Genomic DNA, 15,957 nt, shown 5'->3' with positions numbered 1-15,957 from the left:
TATAAAACATTTACTTTAGTAACCATTTAATGTATGAACTCATCATATTAAGAAAAATATAGTTAACAGAAAACTAATTAGTAGGTAACATATTTTTATGACAACTATTTTCAAACATAATATAAAATGGAAAACCAATTATTTAGGTACGTTTTTCGTAAAAAAGTAAAAACATGAATCCATCGATCCTATAGGTATATAAGGCACATACAGTATCCTTAAAGCAGATAATATATATATTACACATTAAAACAAGTCGAATTTAAGCTATAACATAACACATATAAACTCTACGTGGCATGTTCGCGGTTCCTTCCGTGGCTGATAATATAAAAACTTAAAGTTCTATGACTAATCTAGTATGTAATACAAAAACAGGTTTACCACATTGAAAGTAAAGGGCGATACAATTATACTTTCGAAATCTTGAATGCACAAAAAGTTTCTAATTTCACTTTAGGCCATGCTGCTAATTATACGTTGTTCAAAGTTGTATTGAAAATACAATAAAAGTCAGAAAAATTCTCAATAAAAAGTTTTGTCCGACTTCGCATGAATTTGTTTAAATTATAATAACTACGTACACTGAATACATTAGTGGTTTTATCACTGATGACGAATACAACTAGATTATAAATAAAACTACTTTCTATTGCTAATTGTACTTTACCAATCAATTATTCGGAACAATGAGCCATGCTGTCTCTAGATAGAAAAATAAAGTGATCCAACAAAAAGTTACAGACATCTTTTCTATGAAATTAATGAAAATTTAATGAGTCTTAATTTTTACCCGTTGAAGTAGGGGTTTATGTGGACTTCTCCCACAATTTCTTGTTTTGCTATTTTTTATAGTGATAGTTAATAAATATTAAGTAAAACAATTCAATGTCTACCTGTTCTGAATAAAAAAAAAAAACAGTTTCAAGAAAACTGGACAGATTACTGCGAATCTTATAACACCCTATATATTGCAATAATATATTTTTTTTAATACGCCTCAACGCTTGAAAATTAAAATTTAAATAAAAAAAGGCATGGGCACTCAAGAGCCTATGGATGTTAAAATTTAAATTAAAAAAAAAAAATAAAAAATTTTTGTTACATACAAACGGTAAATCTCAATGTAACGAAAATATCAATGATTTTTATTTGACAGTAAATCCTAACGCTCTAAATTCTTGTACCATAAAGTCGTCCTTGTATTTGTCAACTTTTGTGACCCATTCCTCGAATGAAACAACGTGTCTACATCTTCCTCCATATTCGGGGGGGAGGTACTCGGGATCGATGTGCTTGTGAAGTGAGGACATATCGTAGCCGTGGAAGTGAAGACGCTCCCACGCTGCTGTTGGTATGAACTGCTTGAATATGTAAAAGAAGGTATTCAAGAACCAGTTGTACCTGATGATGTGGATTCCGTGAATCGGGATTGGAAATGAAACCTGAAAATTATTATTAATTTTAATGAATGGAATACGTATTCTTATCTATAAAAATAAATAATATTGGAGTGTCTATTTGTAATATTAAAATAACAGCATTTTACTAAATGAATATGGATATATACACGGCACATATACCAAAATAATATTTTTTACAATTTTTGTCTCTGTGTCTGTCTTTTTGTTCGAGCTAATCTCTAAAATGGCTGGAGCGATTTTGACAGGACTTTCACTGGCAGATAGTTGATGTAATAAGGAGTAACTTAGGCTTATATCGATACTATAATTGACTTTGGTGTGTCTAATATTTTACGAACAGTCGGGTGGTACTTTCTATAGTGTTCTAAGCTAACTTAGATACCTAACACAGGTGACGACAATCACTTCACTTACATTTTCTCATATTAGCTGCTTTACTTAAACCATAGTAATCGCTAGAAATTAAAAATTAACCTAACACGCTAGCTGGTTCCTGCGACTTCCCTTATAAAAATCGATGTTTTTTAAAACTTCTATACTTTCATTTAATAAAGAAGCAATAACGCTTTAAGTTGGGGGCTAAGTAACTTAATAACTAAATTAAAAAACCGAGTTCAAATCTATTCAGCAGTTGCTATCATCTAACGGTAGACATTTATTGTTTTGTTTATAAATATTAAAATATGTAACGAAAATAAAGTTAATAAAGTTTGCGAGAAACCGATTTCTAGATCAAGGCTCTTTTTGTAGCGTGGAATAATTTTTGTTTTATCGTAAATTATGGATTGCGAAATAAAAAAAGAATCTGGCCTTTGAATCTTTTTACTCGTATCTGAGTGTTATTATAGTAAAACAATTTTTGTTAACAGGCAAAATCATTTCAAACTCAACTCAATTTCAATTTCAATATATATATATATATATATATATATATATATATATATATATATATATTTTAATTTATGTTCGGGGATAACTCCGCCGTTTATGAATCGATTTTGATAATTCTTTATGTGTTGGAAAGAAGATATCCCTAGTTTGACACCATGATAAGAAAACTAGGATCTGATGATGGAATCCCAGAGAAATCGAAACTCTCCGATTTTACTGATTTTTTATTTAATCGAAAGCCGATGTGTATCATGTGGTCACATTTAAATTTCATCGAAATCTGATTACAACTTTTGGAGTAATCTTTGATAATGCGTATTTACTTGACTATTTTTTCGTCAACCAACGTTATATTACTTGTAGATATAATTGAAGTCGGTTTTTCTTCGTTTGCCTGCAAACACAATTATATAAACAATACTCACTCCCATAAGGCTGACGATCTGGTTCGCGATTGTAGGCGTCAGATTTTTCACATGACGGATACTGAGGCCTTCCAAGTCAACTATAATGGTGACACCTAGAATTTGTAATTTTGGTTGCAGCGCCGCCACTTCGTCCATTACGAGAGCGCAGCGCACTACATCTTCTATTGGTACTTTTTCTATGTCCCATAGACCTGTAATGTTGAATTATAAAATTACTAGTTGCGTCCATATACTCGTACTCAAGTTCTTATATTGGGATTTCGAGATAAACTTTTGTTATCTATGCGGCAAATTTCATCATATAGAGATCGATAAAAAAAAAAAAACAATTAATTCATCCATTCTCAAAAAGATAATCATAACGCGATATTGTATGGACCTCAATATATGAACAAAAAAAAGTCATAAGTATACGATAAAACAACTTATGAAGTATTATCATTCACACCAAACTTGTTAAGCGATAGAAAAGTTAAAGCGAAAAAAAAATTAGGTAGTTCATGTTTTAATTGACCTCGAAGTTATTTTCCACTTACTTGGTCATAAGAACAATGCTAATCTAGAAAGTATTGTTAACTCAGGAAACTTTAATGCGATTGCTTTTGTTATCCTTATTGCTTTTAGTTATTATTGAGATTAATATCAAATATAATCTTTTATAAGTTTCATGAAATATTGCTTTTTAGAAATAGCTATTATATTATGAATAACTCATTACACTAAGAAACTCGAAGCGACAGTAGATACAATCTCAGAAGTGCTAAATCATTCTTCTACCGAGAAGTTTACTGTTGGAGAGTTATAATATAAATCTGATGTTTGAAAGTTTTTTTTGCGCTTGTTGGCTTGTAGACTATGTGATGATCTATCCAATGTTTATATTCTTGCACGAAGGGTAACAGAGCACATTATCTAAGTAGTAAAAATATTTTATTCGTTGTAACTACATATTAAAATGAGCAGCAGAATTGATCAACAGTTAACCAAACACACATGGAGAAAGAGGCATCAATTGTTCGATCGCTTACCAAATCTCATGAGCGTGATTCTGCCATTCACTGGACTGTCGGGAAACGTGCCTCCATACACGTCCTTTACTCGATGGAGACCGAACGGGTTGCAGTGGTATAGGTGTATGTTCTTACGGCGGAAGTCTTCATATCGTACCATCTGGAAGCAATTGGTTCTCATAAGTATAGTAATTATTTATGGAGGTCCCGCAAAAAATAGATGGATAATTCGTTTTTATATTATAAATTATGTTACATTAAGTTACATTAGTTATTATATATATAGTAGTTATACCTTAGAAGTAGACGAAGTGGTTTTGCGATTTCGCTCGCGTTAATTTGAGGGAAAAATAGCCTATAGCCTACCTTGGTAAATGGGTTATCCAACACGAAAATAATTTTCGATCCGAACCAATACTTCCAGAGATTAGAGTGTTTAAATAAACAGCTTTATAATATTTGAATAGTTCAATATACCTTCTTGTGGGTCTCCCCACCGTGCCTCGGAGAGCACGTTAAGCCGTCGGTCCCGGTTGTTAGCATCTACGCCTGATAGCGATCGTTACTCATAGTAGGGAATATATCCGCCAACCCACATTGGAGGAGCGTGGTGGATTAAGCTCTGATCCTTCCCCTACATGGCGAAAGAGGCCTATACCCAGTAGTGGGATATTACAGGCTAAAGCGAGTTCATAATATTGTTTAATAACCACTAAAACTTCTAATTTTAAATCATAGATACAACTGACAATACAATTTACAAAAACAATTATTGCTTTGTTTTTTTAGTTATTGTATTTACACACAATTGAAATATTTTAGATGAGGTTTCGAAATGTACCTCAATTATGTCAGTAGTTTTTGCGATATGAGTGCTGAATAGCAATTTTCATATTTCGTCGAGTGTTGAGTAGTGGAAACATTACCATTATAATAATTGGCACATTCGAGATCCCTTCATTCGAGAGGCGTGTTGGCTTGTCAAGGTAAGAGGCGTTTATTCAGTAATACTAGTTTAAAAGTTTAGTGTGATGAATTTTATATTTTACTGTGTCCCGCTGTGCGTTTACAAAATTTTTCAATTTAAACCTATAGTTCCCGAGATTGAAGTGTTTAAACTAACAAACAAACTTTTCACAGTCTAAATTATAATAATTTTAGTTTTGTAATACCTAGTTGTAGGGGATTGAACAATTGTATCAAATCGCAAGTTCTGCCCCCCTGCACCCATGCAGCGCTCCATTTCAAGTCTCCACTGGGGCTACAACTTACATATTTAATTTGTCTATTATCATCGATTTTTTATACAATTATCAAGACTATTTCTATTACTGGCCGGAGCGTATTCATCTTACTCACTTATTACTATGTCTCATGTCACCCATCCTCGAAATAAAGAACTCAATTGTTTACCAACTTATTTAAAAAAAAAAAAAAAAAAAATATAATGTTGTATTTCTCGAAAAGAATCCTAAAATCCGATTACAGCGCCACTAGCAAACAAATTAGTTTTCGCTATTTTTTATTGATGAAAACCTATATGTGGAATGGAGAGCCGGTTTTTTTGTACGGTTATACTGCGAAAACTGCTGAACCGATCGGAATAATCCTTATACAATAAGATGCAGCGTGTTTTGGAGGTTTTAGTAATGATATGTTGGTGATTACTTATCGTGTAGTAAAAAATATGGATATATGGATGTCGTATAAAATAAAAAAATAAAAGATTACCAATTTATGAGCAAGAGCCGGAATAAATCTTCGACATCTCAGGAACCGAAGGAGATATGCATCATCAGTCCGGCGTGGATTGCATTCTCCTCTCTCTGTAACATACAAGGACCTTGAGAAGTACCTACAAATAAATATGAAACGAATGTTTAAAAAAAATTGTAAAAAAATATAATAGAATAATAAAACTTCGGAGTCAGAAATGTAGTTCTACTAAACACTTATGACATCCTAGTACATACAAGTATTCTTTTACTCAGAGTATTGTTAATCCCAAGATTAGAATATAAAAAAACAAAATAATATTTCTAACGCTAAGTAGAAAGAAAATGTTATATATATCTCGCTCTCACATACGGAATATCAAGTTTCTTAACTCCTCTATAACTATTTGCCTGGTCTTCGGATCCTCATTACAGTTACGGAGGGCACATTCTTCAAAATCCGGATCTTCAAATCTGCTTATTTCGGCTTGAAATGCTATATCTATAAAGGGCATGTTGAAATCTGAAAAAAAAAATAATCTGTAATTAAAATATATTCTTTTTAACACGTAGTCAGCGTTTAGATGTATGCTATGTTTATGATATGAATTTAAATTAAAATTGTTACTCATATTTTAATTATTGTTTCACAGAGATTATGATAAAATCACGAATATTCCCAAGTTTTAAATAAAACTAATGGCTACTCAATTAACTTTAGTTCATTTTACTTTTGTAGTGTCAGGTAGAACATATTTGTCGTTGCAAATAACTGTATTTTATTTCAACAAAAAAATAAGCTAACATAAATATAACAGAACACGAATTTTAACTTTTACTTACAATTTCTACTAATGGTAGGAAAATAAACGAGTTCCGAAATTTTCATAGTTAAGTGTACCTTTTCGTGCTTTCTCGCATGTCAACATTTAGTTTTAGTTATTGTTTGCAAGCGACGAATACACTTGGGAAATTAGGTCTTTATTAGGACAAAGTAATTATAAATTAGAAACACGTTGAAGTTAATCTCAGAAATAAAAATAACAATTAAATAAAAAAGTGTTTTTAAGTGTTATATTTTTCGCAGATGATTTTATCAATTTTAGTGATTGTTGTATACGCTTAGTGTTCTGTATATTTTTAACAAGTTTTATATATTTTTATGTTCACGCTAATTTTGTAATTATGTCTACTCCTATTATTAAGTGGCCGCACGATTTGTTATAGAGCATTTGACAGAAAAACAAAATTACTTTTCACCTTTTATACTTAACAGCAACTTTTTAAAACAAGCTAAATTACTCAAATACTTGCATAAAGTACTGGACCTTGTAATGGGATGTTGTAAATTAAACACACGCAATTCAGGGTGAAAGTTTGTAATGTTACCATGAGCGAAAAAGTCACCATAGAAAGTGACCCTTAACGTACTTTCTTGATAAAATCGTTAATCATTATATCATTTATAGTTATTTATGTATACACGTAATTATTATTCAGTTCAGCTGTTTGTTACGATATAATATAGCTCATGAGTAATATTTTCAAAATATACTTATATTATTAGACTAGCGGACCCAGCAGACGTTGTCCTGCCCGGAAAACAGCTACCAAATTTGATAGCTTACATAGCGATAGCAGCGCCACCTACCGGGTCCAATTGAGATAAAAACTACCATATCTTCCAAGTCAGATAAAATTACAGATGCTTACAAAATTTGATAAAAATTGATTCAGTATTTTCGGAGTTACATACTGATAGCAGCGCCACCTACCGGGTCCAATTGAGATAAAAACTACCATATCTTCCAAGCCAGATAAAATTACAGATGCTTACAAAATTTAATAAAAATTGGTTCAGTATTTTCGGAGTTACATACTGATAGCAGCGCCACCTACCAGGTCCGATTGAGATAAAAACTACCCTATCTCCCAAGTTGGACAAAATTATAGATGTGTACAAATTTGATAAAATTTGTTCAGTAATTTCGGAGTTACATACCAACAGTAGCGCCACCTATCGGGTCCAATTGAGATAAAAACTACCCTATCTCCCAAGTTGGACCAAATTACAGATGCTTAAAAAATTGATAAAAATTGGTTCAGTAGTTTCGGAGTGACATACATTTAAAATTTTCATTGTTAACGCTCACCCCCGTAATGGGCTAGGAGATTCGTACCAGTCGATGGTTTAAAAACGGGAATTTTCCATTATTAACGCCCCCGCAACAATATAATAGGTAATGTGAAATAGCTAGTTAATATAATTTTTACTGTATGTAAATTAAATTAAAATGCGGTCTAAGAATAAGATTAATTTAATCATTAATAATTTACATAAAATGCGCCCTAATATATTATTTAACATGTACTTTATTGAATACGGTACGGCCAAAGAATGGAACTCTCTACCAGCGTCTGTGTTTCCTGAAAGCTATGACCTGGGGATCTTTAAGTCGCGAGTGAATAGGTTACTTCTAGGTAAGCGTGCTCCATCTTAGACCGCATTTTCACTTATCATCAGGTGAAATAGCGGTCAAACGCCAGCCTATCTATGTATAAAAAAAAAAAGAATAGCAATAAAGTTCAAACTGACTCTACATTTAGAAAACGTTTGTATGGGAAAAAGAAAAGGTCTGTTTTTAGGGTTTTCACGGAAATTATTCGAATTTTTCTCGCCGTAAAAACAATCCTTGGACTTCAACGAACATTTAAAAAAAGAATTGGTAAAATTGGTTCAGGCGTTGTTTAGTTATACGCTTACAAACACATTTTACGATTCATTTTTATATATAAAAAGATTGACAAGCAACGAATAAACAACAAACGGATATTTTTAAAATAGTAAGGATGATAAATTTACAAATTGACTTATTTATGTTACCAGGGAAACATGACATGACCCATTCATAGATTTTCAAAATTATTTAATATACATTAATTAAACGATTTAAATATTGCTTACGAAAAAAAAACATACAGTATGATAATATGTAATATTTTTTCCGAAGTCGGGTTAAATTAGAATAGGCCTAATTGTAAGCTTTTGCAATGCAACACTACACACCATGAAATGGAAGTCATTACTATCATTTCCTTCTGACGTTACGCAAAGCCATTAAATACTCATTACTACGACGACTATTTAAACCTATGTATGTCATATACTTGCTCATAGCTTCTGATTGCCTAGTATTTACAGATTGACGCAACATAAATATATTAGAAATTTTTTAATAAAAAATTTTATATAATTCATTCGTTTTTTATTTGTTTACTTTACTGATTCTTTTGTACAATGTAATTATTATGTCTGAACAGATCCTAAAAAGCAGAACTAATTTTGATGAAAATTTCGTAGTGCACCTAATACTAGCGAAAAAAATCATAACCTTTTTTAATCAATATGGGGACTAGGTGTTTAGGTTTCGACGATAACTTGTTTTTAGGTTGAATGTGAGATATTATTTGCTTATTATTTTATACGAGAAAATATTTTTACCCATATTGTCATCGTTTAAATCTCAGCATAAAATAACTAATTAGTATTGTTAAAATTTATATCATTTAATCCAAACATTTTTATCAAAAATTGACCGCTCCAGCGGGATTCGAACCCGCGTCTCCGACTGACCGTGTGACCGTGACCGTGACCCCGACACGGTTAGTCGGAGACGCGGGTTCGAATCCCGCTGGAGCGGTCAATTTTTGATATGATATTCAAAAATGTTTAGAATTCCTAATTGTGGGTAACACAAAAATAAAATCGTACATATCATTTAATCCATTTATGCATAAAACTTATGATATTGTCCATTTGCTATGTTGATAGATCCATTGAAATTCGAAAATCTTTATAACAATAATATTTTTGTTGAGATGATAAAAGTTTATTTTATGAAACTTTTTACTTCGTTTTATATTTGATACTAGCTGACCCGGCGAACTTCGTATCGCCTAACAGTCGATTCTTTAATTTTATTAATTTTTTTTTAGAATTTTTCTCTCCGTAAGAACCATCCTCGTACTTCAAGGAATATTTTAAAAAAAGAATTAGCGAAATCGGTCCAACCGTTCTCGAGTTTTGCGCTTAGCAACACATTCAGCGACTCATTTTTATATTATAGATTATCAATTTTACTATATATTTTTATTACATGGATTGTATGTTCAAAATAATTGAATAACGCGTAATTTCGAATTTGCACTATCAAAATATAATGATAGGTCAGTTGTCAAAAACGCTGCCTAACTCTTTTGAGATGTACCAACTAAATCATGTCAATGTCTCATGTCAATTTCTCTTTTGAAGATGAACAATAAAGTGCGATAAAACATTGTTACTATACCCATTTCAAATTTTAAATAACTAATAATTTGATGTATACTCTTAGCAATGCAGATCATATTCGCGGAAGCTTACTATTGGTGCCTTTAAAGAAACAAAACATGTTTATATTCATTGATTTAGATACAAACCTTGTGAGCGATCTTGACCTAGTTGAGAATTCTAAATGATTCTTTATTCATTTGTACTTCGATATTATTTTTTGCAAGGTAACCTAGGGTAATGTGTAATGATTAAGATATGAGGTTCTCTAAGATAAGTCAAAAATGCGCTTGTGGTAATGTGTGTGCGAGTATGTAACAGATTGAGGGCCTGTTTCACCAGTTGTGGATAGTTTATCCTGCAAATGTTACAAATAGACTTTAACAGCAGGAGGTACAGCCTTTGCCTTTAGGACCTGTTTCTTTTCAATGAATATACCTACTACAACTTTTTTATTCACATTTGTGAATAGAAATATTTCATAAATACAGTGGAATTCGATGGTGAATAATTGTGTTTGCTCGCAAACGAAAAAAAAACCGACTTCAATTACATCGACGAGTAATACAAGGTAGAGATCGACGAAAAATTAGTCAAGTAACTACGCGTTATCAAAGATTACTCAAAACGTAGTTATCAGATCTCGATAAAATTTGAATGTGACCACATGTTAAACATCCGCTTACGATAAAATTAAAAATTATCAAAATCGGTACACCCAGTAAAAAGTTATTGCGTATTTTCGAGAGTTTCCCTCGATTTCTCTGGGATCCCATCATCAGATCCTGGTTTCCTTATCATGGTACCAAACTATATAAACTATATATAGGGATATCTACTTTTCAACGAAAAAAGAATTATCAAAATCGGTGCATCCAGTAAAAAGTTATGTGGTATAAATACAACGTAGGTCGACGAAAAAAGCGTCAAGTAAAAACTCATTATTAAATATAACTCGAAAAGTAGTTGTTAGATCTCAAATAAATTTAAATAGGACCAATTGGCATATACCACCTTTCGATTAAAAAAAAATTGTCGAAATCGGTCCACCCGGTCAAAAGTTCTGATGTAACATACAAAAAAAAAATACAGTCGAGAACGTCCTCGTTTTTTGGAAGTCGGTTAAAAAGAATAATACCTACGTCAAAGACTTTTATCTATTGAATATCATCCTTCAAATAGCGCTATTTACAACTGGTGAAACAGGCTCTGCGTGTGTAAGACGTAATTATGATTTAGATTTTATAAGAACTACTCACAATGTGGTCGACACTAACAATATTAACATAACACAGTATAACTTAATAGACTTAATAATATTTATTAAGTTGTTTTATGTACTGTGTGGCTACGGTACTAAAGAATATAGCCACTAACTAGGGACTAAGGGATAACACAGTTCCGCTACCACCTTGGAACTTAAAAAGCCGACCGGTGGCGGGATAACCATCCAACTGCTGGCTTTGAAATACACAGGCCGAAGACAGGCAGCAGCGTCTGCAGTGCGACAAAGCCAGCCCTGCGGTCACCAACCCGCCTGCCCAGCGTTGTGACTATGGGCAAAACACATGAGTTCACGTTATTTTTGGCGTAAACTTGTGGAGGCCTATGTCCAGCTGTGGACTGTATAGGCTGTAATGATGATGTTGTTTTATGCTAAGTGTGATATCACCATTAGGATTAAATAATTTACGAACTGTTTGTATCAGTGAGTGTTAACCTTTATTTTTTAAAGTGAAAATGTGGAATCAAAATGATTTTTCCTAACATGTGGCGTGAAGTAGGGTTGCGTTTTATAACTGTCAACGACATTCCATGGATTAGGATATCTCAAAATTTAGTGGCTGAAACTTACAAATTCATAATGAATACCTATATTACTAATATAAGATAAGGTTAAAGAACTTTATTCTCAAAAAGGCAACGTCACTTACATGAGAACAACACACTACAATAAAAGTGAAAATTAGAATTAGTCTAGCTATTCAAAGGGGGAACGCTGCCAGTATCTTCGGAACCTTGCCTAAAGGGACTCCTTTTAATAATATATTTTTAGTTATATATATATATTATATTATGTAGATATATATATACTTAAGGTTTTTTTTTAGTTTAATGTAATTTATCTGTTAAATATAAGATAATCTTTATCATTTATAACATTCATATTAAAATGTATTAAATAATTATAAAATTAAAACATACATATCGTCGTCTTATAAACCCTAGTGCTCAGTTAACGAATATTTTGAATGGTTTCTTCTAACGATAAAGTGTTATTGAGAATATATTGCGAAAGCCGATATTTAAATTCGTTATAATTGAGCTTACATCTTTTATTAGACATGGTAATTTTTTATAAAATTGTGCTCCTTCGAATGTGATATCCCTTTTGGCAAATTTCGTCCTAGTCTTAGGCAGAATTAATAAGCTGGGTCGACGATTGCTACGCTTCCTGATACGTTTTCTAAAGGACAAATTTGAATGTATAGATTTACTGATATTTTTTTATTAAATAATTATAATTGATTTTTATTAATTTTATTTTTAATTATGTTATTAATATTTTTTTTTCTATTATAAATATATTTTGTATGTATTTACATATGTATGTATATGTTGATGTAGGTATATACCGTTTAAATGTATGAATATTGTATTATACATATAACTATGTTTAGTATTATAAATTGATTAGGTACATAATGTGTAATAAACTTGCGTTGTTGATTGCGCACTATTACCGACTTTTTTTTCATATTATGTATACTACTTTTATTAAAGGTTGCCTGGAAGAGATCGCTATAAGCGATAAAGCCGACTTTGCATACATTATTTGTTTTTGTATCTAATCGTTCTAAAATGTATCTTATTTTTTGTGTGTGCAATAAAGTTTAATAAATAAATACAATAAAAAATAAATTACAGGAATTATATATATAAAGTTGTCATAGGTTCATGATTTTAGTTTCTTTATAAATTTTTGTTGTAGGTGTGTCGAAATAGTATTTTTATCATTTAATATTGCTGTGATAGCTATATAATATAAAATTCTTAAGACTTTATCAAAAATTTCATAGTTTTTTCGAAAAAGGGAATTTTTATCCATTATATCAATCAGGTTACCTTTAAGAAAAATTATTATCACGATATGAGTGCCTAGTGCGAGTTTTGTTTAATCCGTCTCGCAATAACGGGCGTAAATTTTAACTTCATTTTGTATGAGAAATTCGGCATTTCAACCTAGTTCTCGCGTTTGCCGCTAGATGACTCTGTATCGATTGTATCGTATACTATTCTTTATTGTCTGGGCGGCAGAATGCATAATAATCTTCACGTATAAACGTGTTTCTCTCACGTTTCTGTGAATAAAACTCGCACTAGGCACTCTGGTCTCAAATTTGGAGCACACATGTGTTGCCGCGGGCAAATATCAAGTCAGTGGAAGTTACTTCCGTTCATAAAGTAGCGACAACTTCCTTCGTGCTTACACGTTGCGAGAGAATGCAAGTAAAAGAACAAATCCTTTCTACATTTGATTTAGCTAAACAATATTAAGTTTGAAAACAGACTTATTTATGTACTTGTTACTCGTCGTTATGATCTAAATTATATTTTAATATGACACCAATAGCAGCTAGTATGTTATAAAGACAATTTATTATAATTACAATAAGATAGTAAGATGTAAATACATCATCTACAAATGTAATCAAATCGTGCAACGAAAGTGGAGTAATGAAACGGTACTATTTTTTGACTCCAAAGTAAAATATGCTATGGTCCAAAGTGAAAGTAATCTTTCACTTTAGACGGTCTATTCTGGAAATAAATGCAACTTGTTGGTCAATACACTTTGAGCAGTAACGATAATCTTAATTATTGTATAATTGTCGCAGCTTCGTGAGGTATTTTAGTAAATTTTACGTTCTGTACCATGGAACGCAATGTGTCTTTTGAAGCGTAACTGGTAAAGCATTGAAATTATTATCGACTGTGCTGTAATCTGCAGCTGTTGTGACAAGAAATATAAAATCGTTCTTACACATAAAAACGTGACCCATTAAACTTACAATAGTATAGATTGCTGCCGTATGAAACTAAATTACATTTAGCTGTTTTTTATTTTACTGACAATAATAATTCTGCGTGCGTTTTCACAGTGTTAGTTACATTATACTATTTTAAATGTTAACACACTCGTCAAAATAAGAATATAATATAGTTTTTAAGATTAGTCGTTGTAAGCCTATCGTGAACACTCTGGAGATTTTTTCAAATTTTTTATGTCTAAGCTTTGATAAAGTACATAGTTTTAATGTACTGCTATTAAAACTCAGTAATAGTTTTTCATTTAGGTAGTATAAATAATAATAATGTAATTGCAAACATATGTATGAGATGTTTCGTAAAAAATATAGATATTATTGAAACCTAAATCAAAATGGCCCCAAGAGAACTTTAAAATCGTCATTTTACATTAAAATCTTAAGGTATTTATTATTTTTGTAAAAGTAAAGCTACCACCGATTCGGAATGTAGATTCTGCAGAGAAGAATCGGAAAGAAATTCCGCAGTTACTCTTTTGAAAATAATTTATAAACTGTGTTTTAGTACAAAATTAGTCATATCTTGTATGAGATACAGCGTCACCAAGTCCACACATCTTTATCAACTATATAATCCTGCACCGATTATATATCTATTTATCTCTTTTGAATAAAAACGTTAAATTTATGTTGAGACAATTCCAAAATTCTTAGTGGAATTTTAATATACACGTGAATACCAATTATAAATTAATTAAAACTTACATGAATGTGTGTATGGTATAATGTAACCTAGTCTTGTCATTAAAATGATATTGTCTTCTATAACATACAATATCCAATTTAGGATTAATTAGTTAGAAACGTTCTTATCTGTTTAGTCAGTTCAACTTTATTGTATTAGCTGTAGTATTTTCGTAATTGTCAAGCTATACGCTTATGATACACTTCAGCCTGTAATATCCCACAGCTGGGCATAGGCCTCTTTCACCATGTAAGAGAAGGATCAGAGCTTAATCCACCATGCTGTTCCAATGCGGGTTGGCGGATATACTCCCTACTATGAGTAACGATCGCTGTCAAGTGTACACGATACAAACCGGGACCGACTGGGCTTAACGTGCTTTCCTAGGCACGGTGGGGGGGACCCACAATGACTGCACATTCAAGCTATAACGAATTTCAATCTACAAAAATATGCAATTTTAGGCTATAACGCATAAATAATATTGCACATGTACAGTACTGAGTCATTCATACTAAATAATAAGTAATAGACCTTTGCCAATCTACCCAGACAGTTTCATGATAATGGTATAATTATTTTTTTTCTCGATAAACTTACATATAAATAATACATATATAAATAAGTATATATATTACACCAAGACTCGCGGTGGGAATTGAACCCACAACTCGCGGAGCAGAAAGCAGAGTAACTGCAAATTGCGCCAACGGGCTAGTCAATGTGTATAATATGTATAAATATTGTATAAGTAATAAAAAATTAACATAGAGTAATAAGTAAATAGATTATAGCTATACATATAAAATTATAAAATAAAAAAATTAAACCGCTGAAAAAACTGTAAAGCAAAAAATAATAAACATTTTTTTTTTATTTAACCTTAATAACTAAGATCTTAACTAATGAAAGTATACCTAAGTAATTTTCGGCGCCAAACTAGCCAACTAATTAACCCAGCTTGGCGATGTTCGTACCTCCATATTTTTTGTGAATATATAGATTTTTTTTAAACATTTTTTTATATAAATCTGATGCTACCAATAGCAGACAAAAATAATTATTCTATTTGGTGAAGTGGAAGATATGCGCTTACATAAATTTCGGCAATTCATATTTATTTTTTGTATAGATATGATGATCATCGTGAAAAATTATCTTCACAAAAATATATTCGTAAAATTATTTATTTTAACAGAATATGACTAATGATGGATAGTTCACTCACCTATGTTTCACTCCAACTTTGTAAAATGATATATACACGTACAATTATTTATCAGTATAGATACTTCATAGTACGTAAAGCTGCTTTAAATAATTTGAAATAATACTGCAAAATTAAAGTGACACCTGTAAATTAAA

General features: G+C 31.4%; 1 protein-coding gene across 1 annotated transcript; it reads right to left on the bottom strand.

The window, feature by feature from the left end:
- Nucleotides 1-1,140: 1,140 nt before the first annotated feature.
- On the bottom strand, nucleotides 1,141-8,974 carry LOC123659253 (clavesin-1-like). Its single transcript, XM_045594502.1, has 6 exons — nucleotides 8,971-8,974; nucleotides 5,838-5,991; nucleotides 5,485-5,635; nucleotides 3,772-3,913; nucleotides 2,741-2,934; nucleotides 1,141-1,445 (listed from the first exon to the last, which is right to left on the bottom strand). Exons 1-6 carry the CDS (start codon nucleotides 8,972-8,974, stop codon nucleotides 1,149-1,151), a joined length of 942 nt encoding a protein of 313 aa, XP_045450458.1. The 3' UTR covers nucleotides 1,141-1,148.
- Nucleotides 8,975-15,957: the final 6,983 nt, after the last annotated feature.

Source organism: Melitaea cinxia, chromosome 13 (genome assembly GCF_905220565.1).
Source record: "Melitaea cinxia chromosome 13, ilMelCinx1.1, whole genome shotgun sequence".
Lineage (NCBI taxonomy): Eukaryota > Metazoa > Arthropoda > Insecta > Lepidoptera > Nymphalidae > Melitaea > Melitaea cinxia.
Note: the sequence above shows the minus strand (reverse complement) of the source record. Positions and strands in the feature narration are given on the sequence as shown.

Excerpts from the sequence above, each read along its gene's own strand:
- LOC123659253 (XM_045594502.1), bottom strand. Across the intron at positions 5,636-5,837 it reads AGAAACTTGATATTCCGTAT|AAACATTCGTTTCATATTTA; the intron begins GTGAGAGCGAGA and ends ACAATTTTTTTT. Across the intron at positions 3,914-5,484 it reads CGGCTCTTGCTCATAAATTG|ATGGTACGATATGAAGACTT; the intron begins GTAATCTTTTAT and ends AATTGCTTCCAG.